The sequence below is a fragment of the Brienomyrus brachyistius genome, unplaced genomic scaffold (assembly GCF_023856365.1).
Source record: "Brienomyrus brachyistius isolate T26 unplaced genomic scaffold, BBRACH_0.4 scaffold74, whole genome shotgun sequence".
Lineage (NCBI taxonomy): Eukaryota > Metazoa > Chordata > Actinopteri > Osteoglossiformes > Mormyridae > Brienomyrus > Brienomyrus brachyistius.
In genome coordinates this window covers 675,811-699,210 of record NW_026042349.1, presented here as the reverse complement: position 1 = coordinate 699,210, position 23,400 = coordinate 675,811, and the positions used below count along the sequence as shown (strand labels likewise).

General features: G+C 49.3%; 1 protein-coding gene across 13 annotated transcripts; it reads right to left on the bottom strand.

Moving 5' to 3' along the window:
• Positions 1–1,199: 1,199 nt before the first annotated feature.
• mical1 (microtubule associated monooxygenase, calponin and LIM domain containing 1) lies at positions 1,200–23,006 on the bottom strand. 13 transcript variants are annotated; one of them, XM_049003016.1, is made up of 24 exons: positions 22,720–23,006; positions 18,436–18,726; positions 17,726–17,933; positions 17,263–17,385; positions 16,367–16,462; positions 15,944–16,099; positions 15,610–15,710; positions 14,822–15,079; positions 14,601–14,716; positions 14,227–14,353; positions 13,957–14,044; positions 13,286–13,433; positions 10,994–11,190; positions 9,564–9,670; positions 8,844–8,903; positions 7,466–7,646; positions 6,086–6,177; positions 4,949–5,924; positions 4,364–4,506; positions 3,876–3,986; positions 3,635–3,728; positions 3,229–3,313; positions 3,015–3,088; positions 1,200–2,925 (listed from the first exon to the last, which is right to left on the bottom strand). In XM_049003016.1, exons 2-24 carry the CDS (start codon positions 18,691–18,693, stop codon positions 2,726–2,728), a joined length of 3,999 nt encoding a protein of 1,332 aa, XP_048858973.1. In that variant the 5' UTR covers positions 18,694–18,726; positions 22,720–23,006; the 3' UTR covers positions 1,200–2,725. The 13 variants fall into 13 exon arrangements, 9 of the variants coding, with proteins under 9 accessions (XP_048858973.1, XP_048858975.1, XP_048858971.1 ...); XM_049003018.1 differs by lacking the exon at positions 22,720–23,006 and adding an exon at positions 22,351–22,577 and having other exon boundaries at positions 7,466–7,643; XM_049003014.1 differs by lacking the exon at positions 22,720–23,006 and adding an exon at positions 22,351–22,576.
• Between the last annotated feature and the right edge of the window lie 394 nt (positions 23,007–23,400).

Below are 23,400 nucleotides of genomic sequence, written 5' to 3'. Positions count from 1 at the left end.
GGTAGAGATACTCACCACTGTACTACAAAGCAGACACAGTAAGTCAGCTCACCTCTGTGAATCCACCGCCTCTATTAGCATGGCCAGCTTCCCTTACTCTCTGTATCTGCTTTTGGCTTCCCTGTGGCGCATCAGGCTCCCATCAGCTGTAGTCAGGATGGCCAAGGGGTCTAAGGCGCTGCGTTCAGGTCGCAGTCTCTCCTGGAGGCGTGGGTTCGAATCCCACTTCTGACATTTCTGTAGCCCTTGGAAGTGAAACGGCGACTGTCGTCTGCTTTGATACATAATGTAGTGACGCTAAACATTCTGTCACAGCGACCAAGAAGCTTTTGCTGTGCTCAGGTAGTCGTGGCCGAGTGGTTAAGGCAACGGACTAGAAATCCATTGGGGTCTCCCTGCTGATCTCCTGGGGTTTGAATCCTGCTGACGTAGGTTTCATTTAGTGTGTCAGTAGCTAGGGCGGCTCGATTATGGCAAATATTATAATCACGATTATTTTGGTCAATGCGGAGATCATGATTACTCATTAATTTTGGAATTATTCATTTATTGAACTTGTAAAAAAAATGTGTCTTTTTAATAGTGGATTTCCTTGAACTCTAAAATTCAGCTGAGAAAGAGACTAAAAAGGGGATATAAAGGATGCGTTTGGTTTATAACAAGACAAAACAGGATCGTCATTGCGAAATGGAACGCACACAATAATCATTTTCTCTCGATTTTTTTTTTTTGATAATCGCTGGAAGTCAAAATTGTAATTGACGTTAGATTTTGATTGATGGCCTCTGCCCTAGATGAAATGGCAGGGTCTTTGAGCAAGGGCCTTACCACTGAGTCCCGGGGGGGTGGGGGGCTCACTCATTGGCTGGCCCTGCACTCTGACCCCAAGCTTCTCTCTCAGCTCCATGTACCCGTGTGCGTCTCCTAAATCAGTAAGAGATATTTGCGCAGACTAGAATTTTACAACTTGTACCTGCTACCTGTACAATGGCAATAAAGGCATTCTGTTTATTCTAAACTGTCTACTTGGACTTGTGCAGGGTGAAGATGACCCCCTAGTGGCGATGGGGGAGTGGGACGGGCGAAGATAAACACTCGTGGAAATTAAAAATAAATAAATAAAAATAAAACACCTGGTCCCTGATGAGCAACCAGATGCCAGCCACCCGCAGCCAACCTTGGATTAAATGATCCAAACATTACAAATGTACAGTTTATTACGCAACTCTCTCAGCAGCAGCGTTTCTACGATGAAATAAGATCAGAAAGGCCGACAATATCAGACAAAGGTTTCAGATTGATGCACTTAAATCCGCACATATTGTACATATGAGGTGCACATTGGTTATAAACAGGGCGCAATAAAATATTTAATATTAGTTTGTTGAATTTTATATTTTAAAAAAAGTAACCTCTGACATACCACCGTAAACCGTCTGTCATCTCCTGCTTTGGTCTCCCAGTTAAACGCCACATGAAATACGGTTCTGCCATCACTGTCAGAGGCCTCAGCTCTTTTATTTAACCCTGAGTAAGTGTCGCTCACACTAACGCACACACACACTTTCATTTTCACCAGAACATCTGAACTCCACAAGGGAATGTAACGTAGTTACATGTTAACTCACACACTCCAGTTCAAATTTGACGAAATTAAAAAAGGATCAACTCAACAACAAAGACGGCATTAATGACAAACGCAGTAACAGCAGCAATAACAGCAATCACAGTTGGCATAATTGTAATACTTATTACCACAACGCTTGAAGAGGCAGTGCGTGCTGGCATCCCAGAAGGCCATTTTCATTGCAGTGACGGGTAATTTAGCCAGCAGAGGGCTCCCTTTCACTTGCTGAATGCAGTCCCCTCTTTGCACAGTCACAGGCAGAGAAAGTCTCCTGATTGGACCACAGTCTGATGCACTTTTGCTCCTCAGCACTGCTTCTGTGGCTAATGTTCTTATGGCGGGATGTTTACGTGCGGAAGCCGAATAGGAGGTGATGTGGGGGCTGTAAGGTCCTCTGACGCAGAGGGCTGCTGCGGGAGGTGGCACAGCAGCAGAAAGCTTTCCTGATCTGGCCCATTCACTGCAGTTTCATGATAAGTTTAGGATTGGAGTTAATGGCAGAGTAAGACCAGTGACGTTTGTTTCAGCATCCAAGAGCATTATGGGGCTGCATTTGGCCAGTAGGACCGGATTTAATCTGTATGACACCCTGAGTGAGTGTGTGTGTGTGTGTGTGTGTGTGTGTGTGCGCGCACAGTGCTTGCTCTTGTGCATCTGCCCTAAGAGATGCGGCACTAGGGCTGCACGACTAAACGTTTATAAAATCCCGCTATGAGATCTTATTGTTTTTTTACTTCACACAGATTATTTCATTTGTGCATTAGCTTGAGATCTGTAGCATCACACCAAACGTTTCCTTTTACACCATTTTCATCTTCAGAAGGGATATGTGATGGAAAAAAATACAATAATATAACAAAAACAACAGACAAATTATATTGCTTAAGAATCATGAAAGGAAAATCTCAGTCTCAATGCTGTGCAAAAAACAAAATAATAAAAAATGTGATTGATATTTTACCCTGAATCGTGCAGCCCTGGATGGCAGGTGAGTGATTGTGCACGTGTGCTGAAACACGTTGCAGTGTGTTTACGTGACGGTATCCATGCCGACCTGGAGCGGCTGTATCGCCATGTGAGGTGTGTCTGCAGGTCAGCTCAGGCCCAGTGCACCTGGGCCGCACCTGTCTCCGCCCTCTTTGGCTCTACAATGGAGACTCCCTGCAGCTCCTCGCTGGCCTCCTTCAGCCGCTGCTCCTCCAGAAAGGCCACTAGTGAGTTCCTCATGTCCACCACCTCCAGCATCTCCTGCAGCACTCGCTCCTCCTTCTCCCGCTGCTCGGCTGTCTTCTTGGACTCTGTTTACGAGCACAGACATGCAGCAAAGGAGCCGCTTAGCTTCAAGCTGTTGGCTTTAAATGCACGCGAATACGAATAAGCGCCATACCATCCACCTCCAGGTATCTTCGAAGCTCCGCCTCAAGCCTGCTCTGCTTGTCTTCCAGCTCCAGTTGCCGTGACCTAGAAGATGGAAGGTGGACGCTGAGCACCGAGACAAGCCCACACCACATACACACTCATGCTGCAACCAGAGTCCCAGAAGAGTATAACTACGCGGGGTGGAGTTTAAACTACGGGAGGGTCGTCTGTTGGAAACTTACGCCACCATGAGGTCAGACTCCTCAGACACCAGGGCGTTTTTTTGGTGCACCAGCTCAATCCACCGATTGATCATTTCTGAGGGACCTGAGGCATGAGATTGAGGTAAAAGTCCAGTGGCTGCAGTCTTGGTTGATTTTCTTGAATTCTTGTTGGTTAACACCTACAATCCTGTGCTTATATTACATGCAGCAAATAACAAAAATCCCCTCAAACCATTAACATCTCTTATATAAACCTGGCATAAATGAACTGACTCTTGGAACTGGAGAGTTACGCCCATTTATTTCAGATAAAGGCACAGAGAAGCTTCATTTCTGTGTACACAACTCATAGCTTTCTATGAAAGTGCAGTCAATTAACACACCTCAGACGTCTTTCAGCGTGCTTTTCACGGCCATCTCTCACCTGCCTCTTCCCTAAGTGCTCGTTCCAAAACCACTCCCTTGTCCTCCAGCTCTTTGAAGGTCACCTCTATCTCCTCCAGGCGCCTCTGAATGGACTGTGGAACCACATGGACTTTTCTCTCAGCTGATTACGTTTCAGGACAACTGAAGGCAGACATGTCTGCTACTTGCCCAATTCAGTTAAAGCCTGTTTTTAAACAAACAGACTGTCCAGTTTAGCAGTGAGGAGACGACAGGCTAACCTGAGCTTTGTGGAAGCGTTGCATCTCATAAAGCTTCGCCTGACGCTCGATGGTCCTCATCCTTTGAAGCTCAACCTTCTGCTGCTCATTTTCTGGGACAGCAGAGACCATCTTCACATGGACATGGAAAGGGAGTGGAATCACATGGGTAAATATGCTTAAGAATGATTCAGTGTAGATCAGACTGCTATGCACTCGAAGTCCAATAAGGCACATTCACTATGGTAAGGCAATAAAACTCAGCAAACACTCTGGGCAATTTACAGACACCATTTCATCTGTTTTTGCACCACAGGAGGAAAAGAAATTACCTAGAAAAAAATGCAAAGTACACAGTCAAAGAGCAGGTGTTGTATCTGAATGAAATGTAAGATAATTCTGCTACCCACTGAGCCATCCAATACTGCTACCCACGGTGCCGCCTGGCTATCCAATTCGAGACGGTATTTGGCCCAATTTCAGGACTTCATCAGCCCAGTACTCTGTACCTTGCCTTCAGACGGATCCATGACGTCACTGGTACAAAAAGTGCTTTCGTCATCCTCATCATCATCCTCTTCCTCTTCCTCATCTTCACTGGCATCATCGTCATCCACGTCTGGTAACTTGATGACAGGAGGTGACGTTGCTCCTTTTCAAAAGGAGAGAATTAAGCAGCTTGTCAATGATTCAGCTGCGAAGAGCGAATTCTGTACACCACACGTACAAGATGGTCACTGATGTCACAATGACAGCAGACACAATGACAGCAGACACAATGACACACAAACTAGTTGGCCCTCCATATCCATGGGTTCCGCATCCGCAGATTCAGCCAACCACGGATCAAAACAAAATTTCCAGATTTTATAGATTTAAAATTTTTTATTCCATTATAAGTAATCTAGAGATGATTTAAAGTACACAGGAGGATGCGCGTAGATTATATGCAAATACTACGGCATTTTATATAAGGGACTTGAGCATCTGTGGATTTTTGTCCTAGAATCAATTCCCGATAGATAGAGGAGGACGACTGCACATAAGTTTGGGATTTGTCAGGGTCATTTCAGGCCTGACCCGTTACTGCTTACCTGCTCCCCCTTTGTAGACACCGAGATGCACAAATCTGTGGTCTCTGACCAGCCGAGGTGAGGAGAGGTTCCAGGGGGAGAATTTGGAGCGCGCCTTGGGATTGGGCGCCTGGGCCTGCACCTTGGCCGCCAGCTCGTCTTTCCGGCGGAATGACCTGCGGTGCTTCTGCTGCCGGGTGCAGTCTGCCAGGCTGTTAGCCCTGGTGCAGCCGTCATCCTCGGGCTCTAGCAGAGTCCGTGGAGGTTTCAGGGGCGTGGGAAGGGCTGGCGGCGGGACCTCAGGGTCGGAGTCCTGCCCAAAGATGAAGCTGGCGAGATGGCTGCGCTCCTCAGCGCTTAGCTGCAGCTTCCGCAGCGGCGCTTTGGCACACTGCTCTGCGGCCCTGTCCCCTAAGCCTCTCGTTGCCTCCCCCTCTACATCCTCCTTCGGCTCCTGCTTCTCGTTACCCTCCTGCTGTTCTTTCTTGTCCTCATCCTGTGACTCAGATGCGAGTGTTTTTAGGAGACGAGCTCGTGGCTTGGGCACTGGAGGAAGGGTAGGGGTGGCATCGCAGGGGCCCTTATCAGCATTTACCCCGACCGGAATGGACAGGTACAAGGAGCGGGTGGCTGGAATTGGGAGTCCCGCCTGAGGATGTCCCTCCGCCGAAAGGCAGGGCAAGATCACAGTGGGATCCGTCTGTTCATTCGTGCTCTTGCCATGTTCCATTACTTGGTTGAGCCTGAGATCAGCCTCTGGACCAGAGCGTGTGATGACCGGGGACTGAGCTGGAGACGTATATGGCTGCTCCTTAGAAGCAGGTGCATTGCTAACGACCCCGTTCTGAAGTTCGACAGTCAAGCCTGTGGGTCGCTCCTGATGCTCCGCTATCAAAGAAGCAGAGGTCTGGTCCTCCTCTAGTAGCCCTGAGCAGAACTGGGACAGAACGTGGCCTCCATTCGTCTCCGAGGGCTCCGCCAAAGTCCTAATGTCATCCTTTGGGACACCCGGAGCATGTTGAATATTTTGCAGGTTTGTAAGAAAAAGGAGCAAAGAAAAACAGCACATAAGCCACTCACAGCAACCAAAAACACTTCTGTTACTTTTACAAAGAACTATTGTCTGCTGCCTTGTTATCAGAGATATTTAAATGTAACCTGGAGAGCTGGTTCAGGTTGGAGGTGCCAGACACATTCTTCCGCTTCTGTAAGTGGTAACTCTTCGGAATGCTGAGCACAGCAGAACTTTCCTAGTAGAAGCGGCAAACAGAAAACAAGCTAAAGTAAGACAAGTTCTCTGCACACATGGCAACCCAAACAGAATTTTCTCTATAAGGCGTAAAGGTCATTAAGACACAGTAAGGTGGCTCAGTGGATCCCACTGTGGCCTTACAGCTACAGGGCTATGGAGTAAATTCCTTTGTAGGTTTATTTATGTACCTTCTCTGCCCGAGTAAGACTTGGGGCGTGTTGGCTTCCTCTCACATCTGCTTCACTAATGTTTCTGAGGCCCCCCCCAGCCCCGCGACGGACACGACGCCCTGAGGTGTGTCCCCCCCAGCCCCGCGACGGACACGACGCCCCGAGGTGTGTCCCCCCCAGCCCCGCGACGGACACGACGCCCCGAGGTGTGTCCCCCCCAGCCCCGCGACGGACACGACGCCCCGAGGTGTCCCCCCCCCAGCCCCGCGACGGACACGACGCCCCGAGGTGTGTCCCCCCCAGCCCCGCGACGGACACGACGCCCCGAGGTGTGTCCCCCCCAGCCCCGCGACGGACACGACGCCCCGAGGTGTCCCCCCCAGCCCCGCGACGGACACGACGCCCCGAGGTGTGTCCCCCCCAGCCCCGCGACGGACACGACGCCCCGAGGTGTGTCCCCCCCAGCCCCGCGACGGACACGACGCCCCGAGGTGTGTCCCCCCCAGCCCCGCGACGGACACGACGCCCCGAGGTGTGTCCCCCCCAGCCCCGCGACGGACACGACGCCCTGAGGTGTCCCCCCCAGCCCCGCGACGGACACGACGCCCCGAGGTGTGTCCCCCCCAGCCCCGCGACGGACACGACGCCCTGAGGTGTGTCCCCCCCAGCCCTGCGACGGACATGCCGTGGGCATGAAAAACATCCTGTTTTTGTTGTATATTGATGTTTTTATCAAAGGTCATGAAATGCTGTTTTGTAAATGAAAATTGTTCCTCTGACTTTGAACAAAAAACTGATGCAGACCTTTGACTGAAAAGTTTGAGAAGTCCTGGGCTATAGGCTCAACACAACCCCGCGCTGGGTGAGCTGTTACGGGAAACGGAAGTGCATTCAAAGCACATTTAATGTGAGGTCCTACCTACATTACGAATCTATAACCAGGCCTTATTATAAAATTTCCTTTGGCTTGGTTGATTGTACAATCCTATGATGGGACTCAGATGCTGGGCTGGTGCTGTCATCCTGCACAAATGAGCTTCTGTGCTCCCACCTACGGCGAGTGCATTTCCTGCATCAGGCTCTTCGTAAGGCATGACGCTGAGCGACCCGCCTCACCTGTGTCCTCACTGAAGACGTAGCCACCCAGCCGTAATGTAGCACCGCACTGGTTGCAGGTGAAGCAGCTGCGGTGGAAGAACTTGCCCTCTGTGCTTTCCCTCTCCAGGATGTAGACACGCTGCCCACAAAAGTAGCACAAGTCGCTGCTGCCTGGGGTTGGCGGGGGGGACAGCGGCTGCTGGAAGAGAGATCGGAAAGCAGCTTACAGTGGAGGGAAGGCTTACAGTTTGTGTGTTAGCGCAATGCTCAACTTGGGCTACTGGAGCTGTGCCAGGAGCAGCCTGGCAGCTGGAGCATCAGGTGTCAATATGAGTACTTCAGTAATGGAGCACCGAGTACCACAGAGTACTTCCCCAGTTGAGCACTGAGTACCACAGAGTACTTCCCCATTTGAGCACCGAGTACCACAGAGTACTTCCCCAGTTGAGCACCGAGTACTTCCCCAGTTGAGCACCGAGTACCACGCAGCATTTACAGTTTCAGTGAATGTGGTGAAAATTTCCAAATGACAAGCTTCGACTGTCACTAAAAATACTTCCGCTGACACCCTTATAAAAAATAAAAATCCTGATACAGTACTGACCCAGCAAACCACCTGCAAAAGCAATGAACTACTTGCCACCTCAGCCCAGTTTTAAAAGCGACGCACGGCATGAAAATCTCCTGTGTGCATGAGTCAGTAACCACTGGCAGGGCTGCTGTAGGGAGGCGCCCATGTGATGGCAGGTTTATGACTATCACAGTGATCCACATGATATTTTGGACCACATGCAAATGCCTGGTTAAATCCCTCCGCCAGCTGGAACATCTCATCTACATTTGGCTTCTCCACTCAGACGGAAGTTGAACAATTACCCCCACTGCATTGGCCCGGTATCCAAGTACATTGTGGTACAACATCCCTAACCTGGGGTGATACAACCTGGCTAGACATCCAGAAACCTCTATTAACGTCTATGTGAAACCAGCAGCTTCCTGAAGCCTGACCTTCATGAGCCATGCTTCACTTTTGCTGCAACATGCAACATCCGCATCCAGCTTCAAGCTGGCTACTTGCATCCAACATGTAAAATCTTTTCCTCAATGATTCGACAGGGATCACCACATATTTCTATGCGTAATCAGTCGCAGGTTCCCTAATGCCAAGAAAGCAGCTTCCTGCCGAGCACTGAGGCACTGAAGGTGTGTTTATCTCAGCAGTTACACAGAAGCCTGCAGTCAGCCCCGGCTTCACCACTGATAAGCCCGCAGACGCCCCGCAGACGCCCCGCAGACGCCCCGCAGACGCCCCGCAGACGCCCCGCAGACCAGAATGAGGCTTTGCTGCTGCTGCCGACACAGACTCGGCACACGGCGGACGGCATTAAATACTCACACCATCCTCCTCTTCTCCCCCCATGTTCCCCTCCTTTGATGCCTGTTCTGCCGACAGTCTCTGTTACATGAAAGACAAGAAAGAAAAAAAAAAACAACACAACGTCATATGGCCCATTTAATGGCCTGGGGGAGGGGGGCGTCACTGAAATAAATTTATCTAAGCATGTAGAAATGCAAACTATACGCAATAACAAGCTGTTTTCAATTCCCACACACAGAGAAAAGCGAAGCCACTGGGCTGCTGACAGCGTATCGATTTCACTTAAGGTAAAAAAAAAGGAAAAAAACCACATTGATCCATATGATGATTCTTGCTCACTTACCACTGACAGGCAGACGTACAGAAACACGTTATTGATGAACGTCTCCCTGACACGTTATTAGATATCAGATATTCATGTAATTCTAGGTGAATAACGTACCATCCCGCCACCACGAGAACGGGGAGGGGAGCCAGGCGTCCCCATGGGAGCAGGGTACTGCAGGGGTATTTTCACCGTGGTGGAAAAGTCGAAAGCGACTGACATTTGATTTATGTCAGGACAACGGCTCCTAGCTCCAGGGCACTGGAGTTCATCCCTGGGCCTTGGGATCTGCATGTTTTACACCAGCATTCTCATCTAATCAGTTGTGTTCCCAGCATCATGGCAGAGACGGGTCCGTCCTGCCCTCCCCAGTGAGGCTGTCAGGAGGGGCTCTCGGCCCCACGGCGGCTTACCTTCTCTCTCCGCACGGAGCTGCGTTTCAGTTTGCTCAGGAACAGAGACACTGACCGAGCGCTGGAGCGGGACAGCGATGCGCCCGAACCCGGCACCCCCACACAATCTGGGGAGCGAGAAGGAGATGAAGTTTGCTGATGCCCCTGAAAAACATTCCAGACCGGGGGGGGGCGCATTGTCGCTGGTGAAAATACCAAGCCCTTATGCATCCTGCACCGTACGAAACCTCCATGCCAGCCTGTGGATGCTGCCGCGCCCCCCGCCTCTCTGTCTCCCCCCATCTCACTCCCTCCTGTGCCCTCGCCCACTCACACACTAATGTTGTCCAGCCTCTCTCCTAAGCATCAAAGCCTCGCCTGCCTTTTTTCTGTACCATGGATTACCCCCCACCTAAGGTTTGTCAAAGTATTGACCTGAGCGACGGCATAACCCACCGCCCCGGGTCAGCCCGTCAGGCGAGCCCTGCCTGGAGCAAACGCCCACCCCCACAACTGACGGCCAGCGAGCCCTATGCATAAAGCACCCCCCTCCCACATAATCCCTATTCAGCCGCTAATACCTTATTTGTGGCCAGCTCCTGCAGAATCCCTTCCTCTCAAGCAGGAACACAGTACAAATTCCACAGTCGCAGCCCCACAAGCAGGACCGAACAACAGCCCTGTGGCGCAAATTAACGAGCCATTTCCTCTCCAGCCCTGCCAGCCTCGGCAGCCGCTGCAGCTGTAACAGCAAAGTCCAGGCGCATTCTACCAACGAGCATTATGGGTAGCAACCTTAAAGCGACAGCTACACAGCTCACTCTCAGTGGCAGGGACAGCGGGACCCCCACACATTTAACAGATAACTGGAGACATGGCTTTGTGGTTCAGTCACCTGATCAAATTAAGACCCTTTATTAGACTCAGAGGAAACCGTGAATATAAAATGATGATCCGGAGAGTGACACAAACCCCTGCGACTGTCACTAAGGAGATGGGAAGCTCCGCCTCCACAGGAAATCACTGCTGCAGTGTATAGACTGGAAGAACACTGAAAAAAATTTTCAGTCTTTAGTTATCTAACCATAAGAGTAAATTTGTCCCAGAAGGTAAAAGCAGTACATTTAGAGATTATACTCTATCACTACGTTCAATTTTCCTACTGTCTGAACGTCCCCCAAAACTGAAAAGTGGACCTGCAATGAGGAACTGGAATAAATAATCCATATTTATTATCCATCATTTGATTTATACAACATTTCATTTGATTTATTAAATACCACCACAGTAGGTTTAGATGAGCGGCTGGAAAAAAAAAAAATAATAATCACCCAACGAATGAAAAATTTAAGGCTAAATGACAAGGAACCAAACCCACTATTAAACTAACAAGAAGCCAGTTAAACAGAGATGCTTCTGAAGCAGAGATGAGTGTAGTGCTGTGAGCCCACCTGTAGGGGGCGCCTTCTCAATGAAAATGTTGTAGAATTGGGTGAGGTAGAGGACCATAGAGAGCTTGTCGGGCTGGCCTGGAGCCGCCATGTCCGTGCCCGACATGATGGGGGGGATGCCCAGCTCCTTCTCTGCCACGCAGAATGCCAGCTGATTGTTGTACACGGCATCAGAGCCCACAAGGGAAGAGAAGTCACTGAAAGCGAGAGGTTAAACAGTAGAAGACCATGAGCGAGGGACACTGGCCTGTAAGCACTTTAAGGAAGATCTGAAGGGGAAAAGCAGGCTTCATAATAAGCTCTTCTCCATTCCTCCAGAGGGACAGAGCGGCGGAATGCTGAAGACATATCGATTTCACGGTGATACACAAGGTAAAAAAACGATGATTCCTGTTCACTTACTGCTGACAAAGCTGAAGGAATCGATAAACATTAAGGCTGGGAAATGTCCGGGATACGCTCCGCCCCCCCCCCCCCCCCCCCCCCGCGACCCAGAAGGATTAGCGGTTCAGAAAATGGATGGATGGATTAATTACACCTACACTACAGAAGCAACCCAAGTCTGTTGTGTGACTGCCTGTGATGGTGGAACTCGCCACGATAACCTGTACACAAGGAAACGCCCGCAACAAAAAAACAAAATCATGGTATGGAATGAAACTATCAAATAACTGGCAAAGGCTTATGTGCATAAAATAGCTTAAACCTTGGGTTATGAATGGGCACCATTTCATTTTTCATACAGTCAAACGTTAGTGTTGTATTTCGATGGTATTTCTCAAATCAGTGCTATTTATTAACTGAGCACTGGGAGACCCCTGCAATAACAAACGCGTTCCCTGTACGTTTACACTTTGGGGAGCTACTCTATTGCTGCATTCCTCTGACTGACACATTATTTCCTTGCTGCCTAGTTTCGGTCATTTTGGCTAGTCCAAATAATTTACTGAAGTCTGCCCCTAGTGGCAGATTAGTGACAAAGAGCCACAGGGCAAAACTAAAATGTGGAGATGCGTGTTAGATGAGTTAATGGTAGCCTATATAGATTTACAAAATTCGAATGTAGATTTCTGCCATTGCATACGTAAATATTTCTTTGAATACCATTTTATTCAAATAACAAAGCTTGATCTCTCAGACCAAACAAACATGTTCTTTCAGTTTGACGCATCTGAATGCATGTGGTTTAGGAAAGGAAGGCGGGGCTCCGCAATGCAGGGATATTTCTGTCCCGGTGGTGAAGATCGAAAACGAGCAGCAGTGATGCAAAGTGGCAAGTGAGCTGAATCACCTCCAGAGAAGAACAATGACCAGCCAGGGGACAGGATGTGGATGGTGGCGGAAAAAAGGGATGTGGCAAAGCAGTGGTGAATGTAAAGCGATGTGGCACAAGGTTTGACTTGAAGAGGTGCACGAGGGGGCAAGGCTGGTACACAGAGGAGCAGCTTACAGGAGCACGAGGGGGCAAGGCTGGTACACAGAGGAGCAGCTTACAGGAGCACGAGGGGGCAAGGCTGGTACACAGAGGAGCAGCTTACAGGAGCACGAGGGGGCAAGGCTGGTACACAGAGGAGCAGCTTACAGGAGCACGAGGGGGCGAGGCTGGTACACAGAGGAGTAGCTTACAGGAGCACGAGGGGGCGAGGCTGGTACAGAGAGGAGCAGCTAACAGGAGCACGAGGGGGCGAGGCTGGTACACAGAGGAGCAGCTTACAGGAGCACGAGGGGGCGAGGCTGGTACAGAGAGGAGCAGCTTACAGGAGCACGAGGGGGCGAGGCTGGTACACAGAGGAGCAGCTTACAGGAGCACGAGGGGGCGAGGCTGGTACACAGAGGAGCAGCTTACAGGAGCACGAGGGGGCGAGGCTGGTACAGAGAGGAGCAGCTTACAGGAGCACGAGGGGGCGAGGCTGGTACAGAGAGGAGCAGCTTACAGGAGCACGAGGGGGCGAGGCTGGTACAGAGAGGAGCAGCTTACAGGAGCACGAGGGGGCGAGGCTGGTACAGAGAGGAGCAGCTTACAGGAGCACGAGGGGGCGAGGCTGGTACACAGAGGAGCAGCTTACAGGAGCACGAGGGGGCGAGGCTGGTACAGAGAGGAGCAGCTTACAGGAGCACGAGGGGGCGAGGCTGGTACAGAGAGGAGCAGCTTACAGGAGCACGAGGGGGCGAGGCTGGTACAGAGAGGAGCAGCTTACAGGAGCACGAGGGGGCGAGGCTGGTACAGAGAGGAGCAGATAACAGGAGCACGAGGGGGCGAGGCTGGTACAGAGAGGAGCAGCTCGCACTCACATGAGCTGAGGCCTGAAGCGGTGGATGAGGGCGCAGAGCGCCAGGCCTGATCGCCAGGACTCTGTCAGGTCCGTGACTCGCACCTGCTGGTAGCCAGCTGTATAGTGCTGGCACCAGCTCAGGAGATACTGGTAGCTGCCCGGCGAATCTGCAGCGAACACCGAACACGGTGGATGTTAGGTACATGCCCCTAAACCCAACTATGATTATAATACCTCTTGTTATAAATATCAGTTATGCTTAAATCCATGTAATATTAATCTCTCATTTATTTAACAGGTAGAACAAAGATATTTTTAACACAGACACAGTGCTGGCTATAATTCGAACATGGCACTGTGAGAACAAAGGAATGTGGACGACGGCTTCTCCAGCATCTCCATTGGAAAGCAAGGCTATTAATATGAAGCTGGTCTGTGACCTGTGGCTAGAAAGCTGTGTTCCTGTAGGAAGTCCGTCTTGTCGGAAAGATCTCATGTTGATTCCAAGCTGAAAATCACTAACTTTTTCTGTACGGCCGCTGAGTGCCTTAAGATTGCATAGATGCACATTTGAATTAATAAATGTGCATCTCATCTAATTAATAGGGATGTCCACAAACTTTGGCCATATAGTGTAAATTAAAGCTGAACTGGGTTGCTGGGCTGCTTTTCACTTTGCTAAAGGCTGACCTTCACACACACGTGTCCCCTTGTCACTCTGCCCCTTGCTGGATGTTTGGGTGTCTGTCTGATCCCCAGAATCGTACAGGTGCTGTACCTGGGCACCAGTGCAGAGAGAATACACCACGTTACCATGGCAAAGTGCAGGGCGCTCTTTGTTTGACAACAAGATCTTCAGCAGCCAACACAGTGAAAGTTCTAACATGGCCTACAGGAAATGGCTGAGCGAACCCAAACCGCTGCAGGTTTGTCAGAACCAGCGACTGCCTTTGGGCTGACCTGGCCGGCCTTGATGGATTTCGGGTTGATGTTGGGGTACCGTGTCTTGGGGTTAAGGCTGTAGGATCCATAGGTCTTGCTGGTGTTTTCAGGTGTTGTCTGTGACAGCAGCTGATAGATACTTTCACTTTTTATATTGAAAGAATAGCAGATAAAAAAGAAACCGTTAGCGAATCCGGCCTCCATGCCCACGTGGCTCCATCGCAGATCAAGCTTCAAAACTGGTCGCACTAATTATTTTCATAGCTATGCTAACGATGCACACTCTTGTAATTGATGCCGTTTGTACATTCAAAGGCAGCCAGGAATCCTTGACCAACCCCTAGAGGGATACTCGACAGGATCTCTCTAGATGAAGCAGAGAGGTTAGTTACCGTTCAGCTATGATGTCCAGAGGGTCACCACCCATCCCCCAGCGCCTCACCATCCAGGCGGCATCAAAGGCAGCCAGAAAGCCGCGGGCGATGCCGGTTCCCAAAGGCCAGAAGGGCTGTAGGGAGCAGAGGGACATACAGGAGGGCAGCGCCATGTCAGTGCTGCTCACCGTAACGCTACGCTATGCAGCAGTGATCTCCGGCACGCTAGCCTGACTCACCTCCACCAAGCAGTCCCCCACTAGGCCTACCAGCAGCCTCCTCCCCAGTTGCTCTTTAATCATGGAGGCATTTTCAGCCCGGTACATGCAAGTGAAGTCGAACACGGCCACATCGGGGCAGCCGGCGTGGTTGTGGGCGAACTCCATATTCGGGAGGCAGCGGCCGGTGGAGAAGTAGGCAGCGTCGCGGGCATAGCGCAGCAGGGCATCCTGGTCCACGTTGGCCGGTGAGAGGAGCTCGTCCACACTGCTGTGGTCCTGCGGGAGACGTGGGACAGGCAGACTTCCACCTCATCTGATATCACATTACAGACAGGGGTGGGCGGAACAGAAAGGGCCCCGAGTTGTGCGGGTTTTCAATGCAACCGTCACTGTAATTAGTTTACTAATTAGAGAACTGACTGGCGGAAGTTCTCACACCTGCGTTTGAGTTAGAGGTGCACCGACTGTATTGGCCAGCTATTGGTATCTGCCAATGGGCCATCAGCAAATGGTTTAAGATGAGCCGATATTCACCGCCAATAATTCCCTTCCACACCATTACACTGCCACCGGAAAGACTGGAAAAAGGCCCGATAGGCCTGCAGACAGCCTGCAGTTGCAGTGACATCCTCACCTGCGTGAGGACCCCCTTGTTGCAGTTGCAGTGACATCCTCACCTGCGTGAGGACCCCCTTGTTACAGTTGCAGTGACATCCTCACCTGCTTGAGGACCCCCTTGTTGCAGTTGCAGTGACATCCTCACCTGCTTGAGGACCCCCTTGTTGCAGTTGCAGTGACATCCTCACCTGCTTGAGGACCCCCTTGTTGACCAGGCTTTTCTTCTTGGCAGTCATGACGAAGTAATGGGTGTCATCTTTGTAGTAGACGATATTCTCCAGATCAATGCCTGGGGGGGGGGAGGGGGGTTCAGTCTCTTTAAGGGGTTCTCTCCACTTACATACTTCCAGTTTTTTTACTGACATTCACTCAGAATATAGAATTAAAAAATGATTTATGATTAATGAAAGTGAGCTGGACACCGCCCTCGTCCTCCCCGCCGCTGCCCTCGCCAGCGCCGCCGCCAGGTAATGCTATGTGGTAATGCTATGTGAGCAGGTTCCCCCTCCTCCCCAGTCTAACCAGTCTCATTTTGTAGGTCCTTGAAGAACTTCTGGTTGTAGATACGAGCCACACCGCTGATCTCTGCCACCTGAGCCTCAACAGCCGTGTGGCGGTTGAGGAAGTTAGCGGTGACGCCGATGGCCAGCTTCCCGCGCAGCTCCTTTCTGCGGAACCCTACAGGACGTGTGAGCACAGCGTGACGAGAGAACAGCCCCGTAACACGGTGACCTAGTGAGGCCATGAGAACAAGCAGACACCCAACTCCACATCAAAGAGCTGCACCCTGAGAGTGACCAGCGAACCACAACTGAAAAAGACGCACCAACTGAAAGCCAAGCGGGACGAGGCTGCTGCGGATCTCGCCTTCTTAACACAGACATCTGCAGGAAGGGAGCAGACATGCACGCTGACGTGCATGTGTGCACACGTGCGCATACTCACCCTTAGGAACAAAGCTCCCCCCTCCAGCGGAGATAAACACATCAAACTGGAAGGATTTCACTGGATGAGCCTCTGGCCGGAGCTCCGCCCTCCATCCTCCAGGCACCGGCAGAAAGAGCACCATCACTGCACTGCCATTCATTCACTCCACAAGCATAACTTATGAGCTGAGACTTGTTTGAGAGAGTCACCTGTGACTATGACTAAAATTCACGTACTTGTCATCACATTAACAATATTATTACTTTTTCCATTTTTTGCATAAAACTCCTGGCAGTGCTGTAGTGGTCAAGGAAGCCAGAAACGAGCTGATACCAAAGCGACGCAAGTGCTGAACGCTGTCGCTAGGCATCCAAATGGTCCATGTCATCTTTGGTGAGCAGAAGGATGACTAATCAACAGTCTGCCAGTATAGTTGCTGCAACCACTACATCCTTTACGACCCAAGAAGTTCCATCCATCCATCCATTTTCCAAACCGCTTATCCTACTGGGTCGCGGGGGGTCCGGAGCCTATCCCGGAAGCAATGGGCACGAGGCAGGGAACAACCCAGGATGGGGGGCGAGCCCATCGCAGGGCACACTCACACGCCATGCACTCACACACGCACACCTACGGGCAATTTAGCAAGTGACCCAAGAAGTTGGTTTCCTATATTCCCACAGTCCAAAACAGAAGCACTTCAAATGACCAGCAATACCCTAATTACCCGTAAAGTATGAAAAAGCATCTGTGAGTTCCCTGTGAAGGACTTGGGCCCCAGCCAATGGGCCCCAGCCAATGGGCCCCAGCCAATGGGCCCCAGCCAGCCATATGCTCACCCCCTCTGACCAGGTTACGGAGAATGGATGGACAGACAATAAGTAAGAAAGAAATTCACAGTAGCTGTAGCAAACCTGTAATGACCCCTCTGTCATTCACTTGTGGGTCTTTGAGGCCCTTGAACTCCACACTGGTGTGGATTTCCACCCCCAGCAACAGCGCCACCTTCAGCAGGATCAGCTGCAGCTGACGAATACCTCCACAAAAAAAAAAAAAAGTTAAAAGGACCACTGCCCCAGAGAAACAACAACAACAAATGTATTTTTGTATAGCACGTTATCACAACATTACATTGTCTTAAAGCGCTTTACAGCATCTGCACCCAAAGCCCCCAGTGAGTAAGCCAGAGGTGACAGTGGCAAGGAAAAACTCCCTAGAAGGAAGAAATCTTGGGAGGGACCAGACTCAAAGGGGGAGCCCATCCTCCAGGGGGCGGCAGGGAGAGTCAAATAGGATGAAACAAGATTTCACATCTTTTGAGATCAGCGTTTCCTGGAGTAGAAACAGCGCAGAGCTGGCACTGGGCCTGAGACTCACTGATGTGGTCCAGGGAGCCGGAGCAGAACCTGCCATAGAACTTCTTGGCAGCGAGCCCACGCAGGTCGTGAATGGTGTAGGGCCACAGGTGCAGTACATTGTTGCGGGAGAAAGCATCCCTCTTCTCCAGTAAGACCACCTTGGCCCCCAGCAGGGTCAGCTCAATGGCAGTTCGCAGACCACAGGGACCGGCGCCCAGAACGAGGCACTGGAACACATTAATCACATCAAGCTGCGGGATGGACAGTAGGGCTGGGCAGTGTCTAAAAGTGCAAAAATTATACTTACAATATATTTACAATATATTTTAAAAGATTGGGATGAAGAATATGGTCGTCCAGTGCCCCCCCCCCCCCCCCCCAACACACACACACACACACACACACACACACACACACACACACACGCACACACACACAGCATGCGTGCCTGGCAGGGTCAGAGCGCGACGCTAACGCGCGCCCGGCGGGGTCAGAGCGCGACGCTAACGCGCGCCCGGCGGGGTCAGAGCGCGACGCTAACGCGCGCCCGGCGGGGTCAGAGCGCGACGCTAACATGTTTTAACCAATGTTTTGCTTTAACCAACCAGCTGACTATAAAGAGCCATGTTCAAAAAGTCCACTGGTTGGTGGAAACTAAACCTCGGTCTGCCAATGCAGCTATGGACCTTTGGACTTTGCAGGCAGGAGGTGACGGCTAACAGGCCTTACCTTGTTCCCCTTGCATACTTGGCCTTGCCCATAGTCTGCATGTGCCGACCGCTTGTCTAGCTTGGCCCAGAGTGCCTTGGCCTTCCAGTAGTTGAGTCTTTCCTTCAGCTTGGGGTAGAAGCTCCGGTGATCCTGAGAATCTATTTTCAGGTGGTGACAGAGTGTGGAGAAATTCTCCAGAATATCCTTGCAGGTCTGGGCCTGGAGGAAGGAGTCGAACGCCGCGTGGGATGCGTGTGGGGCATCACTGTCCACCATTTTGGCCAGATCAGATACCAGGAGTGAGGTTCACTGAGGGGCGAAAAGGGGGGAAACACGCAAAATCGCTATTCGATCACTACATTATTAGCTATAATTGAAACCCATGCGCTTTGTTAACAGAGTTCTAGGTGCAGGAAGATAGAATTTGCAAAACTGTGGCATTTAGCAATGAATTAACATCAGTAACGCTAAGCTTCCCTGGAAATGATGGATTTGTCCAATAAACGTCTAGCTTTGCTGTCATTGAAGTCCAGTGAAGCTGCACTTCTCAGGCTTTTTTTGATCGTGCTGCCACGAGAATGTAATGCATGAGGAAGAAAAATATCATTAAAAAAAAAAAATTAATTCACATTAGACGACCCAGAACATACTACCCATGAAACTGACCATGTTCTGGCACGGCTTTGTAATAGCAAATGTAAATACAACAGTGCTCACGGGACGAAATCTTTGTGACATTTTAGAGGAGGTGGACCTTCCCTTGGAGTCTTAGAGCATCGCCGGCAGTCAGCATGCAGAAGGGAAACTCCAAGATTATATATAAGCAATGAATGTTTAAAGGACATTAACAGCACAGCCATCTAGTAAAGAACTGAAAACAGGGGAAAATAATGGATACAAATTTGCATCTGAAATACTGGAGAAAATCACAGGATTCTGGCCTGTCTCACTGGAATATTGTGCCGGCCAGCTGCCCAACACTGACCGTATCACAGGGTAGCTACAAAGAGGAAGATCTGGGGCTCTGGCCCCTCCTTGGGTGACCCATTCAGTCCAGCTGGGAGACAGTACTGTGGATACCAAGTACCAGGCATGTAGCCAGGTAGATGTATGAAGACACCAGGGAAGGACAAAAGGCTACGAGGAAATGGACCTGGTGGACACCAGGAGACACCGGACCTCTAGCTCCCAGAGGAGTCGCATTACGTTACTGGGCTGCATGGCGGTTTGGCAATCTGATCCTGAAGCTTCCTTAAAAAAAGGCTCCAGTGCATGTCTTGACATGTTGCGATTGGGGGGGCAGAGCTCGTGCTGGTTCCTGCAGGCACACAGCTTCACCATGACACATCTCCCCTACCTCCTACACAGCTGAGCACCTGAAAATATCGCAATAGAAATATACATACTGCATGTATGTATTGATCTTTACATTTACATGCATGTATGCACGCATGCACAGATGGCCTTAAATACTGTAAGTATATGCTCGATTAAACACCAACAGCAAGGTCAACAGAAATATATCTCTAAGTGCAGTTATCTAGAAGTTCTTTCTATTTTATTTATTTCCAGTGTAACAGCTAATGATAAGCACTGCACTGGTCCATCACTGCTTCACACACCTGCTTCCTCTATACATTTCATGCATCTTCCAAATTTCATGAATATTTTCAAACTCTCCATGCTATTAACTGCCAAACCGTAACGACACCCCCACAGCCGGGGGCGGGCTCACAGCTAAGCAGAAAGCAGGAAGTATCTGACAGTCTTCTTGGGGAAGCGTACATAAAGATAAGGGTTCCAGGAAATGTGGGCATGCATGAAATGGCCACTGACCAAAAAAAAAAAAAGATAAAATAAAAACAGGTGGACACGATGTTTACTGCCCTTCTAACCGCCTCAGACTGGCATTCAGATAATAGGCCGACATGTACAGATGCTGACCCTCACAGGAGAAATAATGGGTTCAGCACAGAAAACAGCAGTGAACAGGAAGAATCAGCAGCCCAGGGCAACGGCGTGTGACACGGTAACAGTTCAAAAACCACACGTATCAGATCTTTTGCGATGCTGCTTAAAACACGCATGCTGCTTTACAAGGATGCACGACGCAACAGGATATGAAGTTACAGCAATAAAATCTCCTGTAAAAGCTTTCCAGCCTGGGAGCGGGAGCAGCACCTGGGGGCCAAGTTCATCCACGCAGGCTCCTTCATCTGAGTCACAAGCACTCACTGCAAACGCAGGAGACCTGGACATCAGCACTGACCTGCGACATCCGCCATCACTTAAAAAGGGGACGTATTAAGCAGTAGCCCTCCCCCTCCCCCCCCCAACTCTATAATGCACAGTAAAGATATGATGTAGGGATGAAGTTCAAGAGCATTTCTGTTTTCTAAATTTCTATTTTATCCTATCAAATTATCTTAATAAAGCATGTATTTATTAGCAGAAGTACAGGTACATTTATTTTCATTTATTTTCTGTCTGATCTCATTCTAATTCTGATTCACTAACTTTTCATTTATCAACAAGAATCTTTTTTTTTTTTTTGCATGGTGCAAACTTTGCAAACTGTACATGTTCTGTTACTATTTCTGTTACTAAAACTGTCACCCCTGCATTGCTGGAGTTCCTTTATTGAGCAAAACGTCAAAACCTCCCTCTGGCCGGAAAACGCCGCTTTCGTCACAGCCCGATGCGCAGAATCTTGCGCTGAAGTATAAGAGTGGCGCTCGTAAGATCACTCAGTAGCGTAGAGTTTAGAAAAAAGCACATGTACCAGAAAGACAGAGAATAATTAAAGAAACAGAAAGTGCACAGCACAGTGGATGACTTGTGTCTTTCTAGGCGGTTTTTGTAGCTCTGGACAATCTGGGCATACAGAGCAAACTCACGCTTTGGCAGAGAGGAAGAACTACAGTGTATTATACACTATACAGTGTTTACCAGCAAATGAATTTCATTCTACACCAGGACTGTTAATGTCATTAAGAAATAAATTTAGGCAGAATTAACTTTGCATCGAGTACCTGTCATGGGTGAGGATGTCATAAAAGATGTAAAACAGCCCCCTTGTGCAACCGAAGCACATCTCACTTAAGTGTCAAAGCCATGGTTTTGATGTGTGAAAATACTGATTAGGAACCCTAGTGAAACGTAGGTGTAAGCGTGGGTTTGGGGAGAACCCTCAAGGCCTCAATAAGCTTCCTGTCACAGTTCTGGGAAACCAAAAAAAAATAACAGAACGGTAGATACTGTCAATCATATCTGGAATACTTTAAAGAACAGCTAAAATATTTCAATGTTTTATTTTGGGTTTCATAACAATAAACATGACTGCTATAAAAGTAGCGATGATAGTGAAATTAGTGGCATCAAATGTTTCTGGAAGTCGTTAATATTCTCAGTCGACGACTTGAAGACACTTTTTCTTACTCGGGTGCTGCCAAGTTCAGTTTATGACAACGGTTCACTTTTTGTAATTTAATGTAGGCTAAGCCCATTAGCTCCATTATTGGCACGTATGTTATTTGTTATTTGGTTAGTAGTTGTCTTTTTCCGACCGGTGTTTTGCCCTTACGGTGTGTTTTTAATGTAAAATTTGCGATCATAATATTCAGAAAAGTAGTAGCGCTTATACACACATACACGCTCTGCAAATCCCAGTCAGCGCCTCGTAAACTATTACATGTCATAATAAACCTAATCACGCTGATTGGGGAACAAAGTCTGAAATCAGAAGCAATTAAGTCGTCTAACTCCTACGATCAAGTGAAAATGAAGACGGGCGTATTTTAACATATACATTTCCATTTATGACATTTCAATTCAAAGTCACACCGACCAGCAAATAAGTGTCTATTTAGTCCATTTGCACTTAACAGCGATCTGCAGTTTCGGCGAGTTAGGCGGAACACAAGGGCCAATTACCTCTTGCCGATGATCGCTGTGTAATAAGGATTTAGGTCCTTATTAAGTACAATAAGATGTGGTGTCAGCTGCACTTCCTAACATCCTCATATCCGTGCGGCATGTGGCTCCTTATGGCTCGTAGTGTGAAGGCGCAGTGAAACGCCAGCAGAGGAGCTGCAGCCGCGATTAGCTGGCTCTTTAAGTACCTGGTTTGCCAACGCCCACCGCAGCTCAGCACCAGGAACTGCAGCCGCAGGAAATGCGAGCCGTGTGCCTTCGTGGCAGCGCATACCTTCCTAATAGTTTTTACAAAGCTACGAAATGCGACTTTCTGATTACTTTTCATACGCGACTTAAACAGTTGACAAACAGGGTACGTCAGCTCACCTCTGTGAATCCACCACCTCTATTAGCATGGCCAGCTTCCCTTACTCTCTGTATCTGCTTTTGGCTTCCCTGTGGTGCATCAGGCTCCCATCAGCTGTAGTCAGGATGGCCGAGGGGTCTAAGGCGCTGCGTTCAGGTCGCAGTCTCTCCTGGAGGCGTGGGTTCTGTTGTGTATTTGTAATAATGACTCTGTATTCGTATAGTAGTTTACAACAGTTTTCTTTTTACTCCATCTCACGTGTCTACGTCTTCTTCACATCACTTGTAACAGCGACACCTGCCGAAACGTATGTATTTCAAAACACCACGTATTCTTTTTTTTTTTTTAAGAAAGGAAACTTGCCTTACAAGCAAATTAAACAAAGCACAGAACATCAGCAAACAACAGTTCTGAATATTGCAACGTGTAGTCCTAAGACACTAAATATTCCACAATACATTGTTTTGTAACACACATTTTTTTTTTTGAGTAACATAGTCCTTAGACCACACTGGAGCACGATGTATTCTACGAGTACGTAGGACTTGAGGAAGAGAAATTGCCATTTGAGGTATTTGAGATGCTTGCGCAGGTTCGAAAACTGCCGACTCTGAGTTCGCACTAGTCCCACGCTGACGATGGGGCAAATTATGACCCTCATGCTAAGTCTTCTGTAGACAGTCTGACAGCGGATGCTGCTG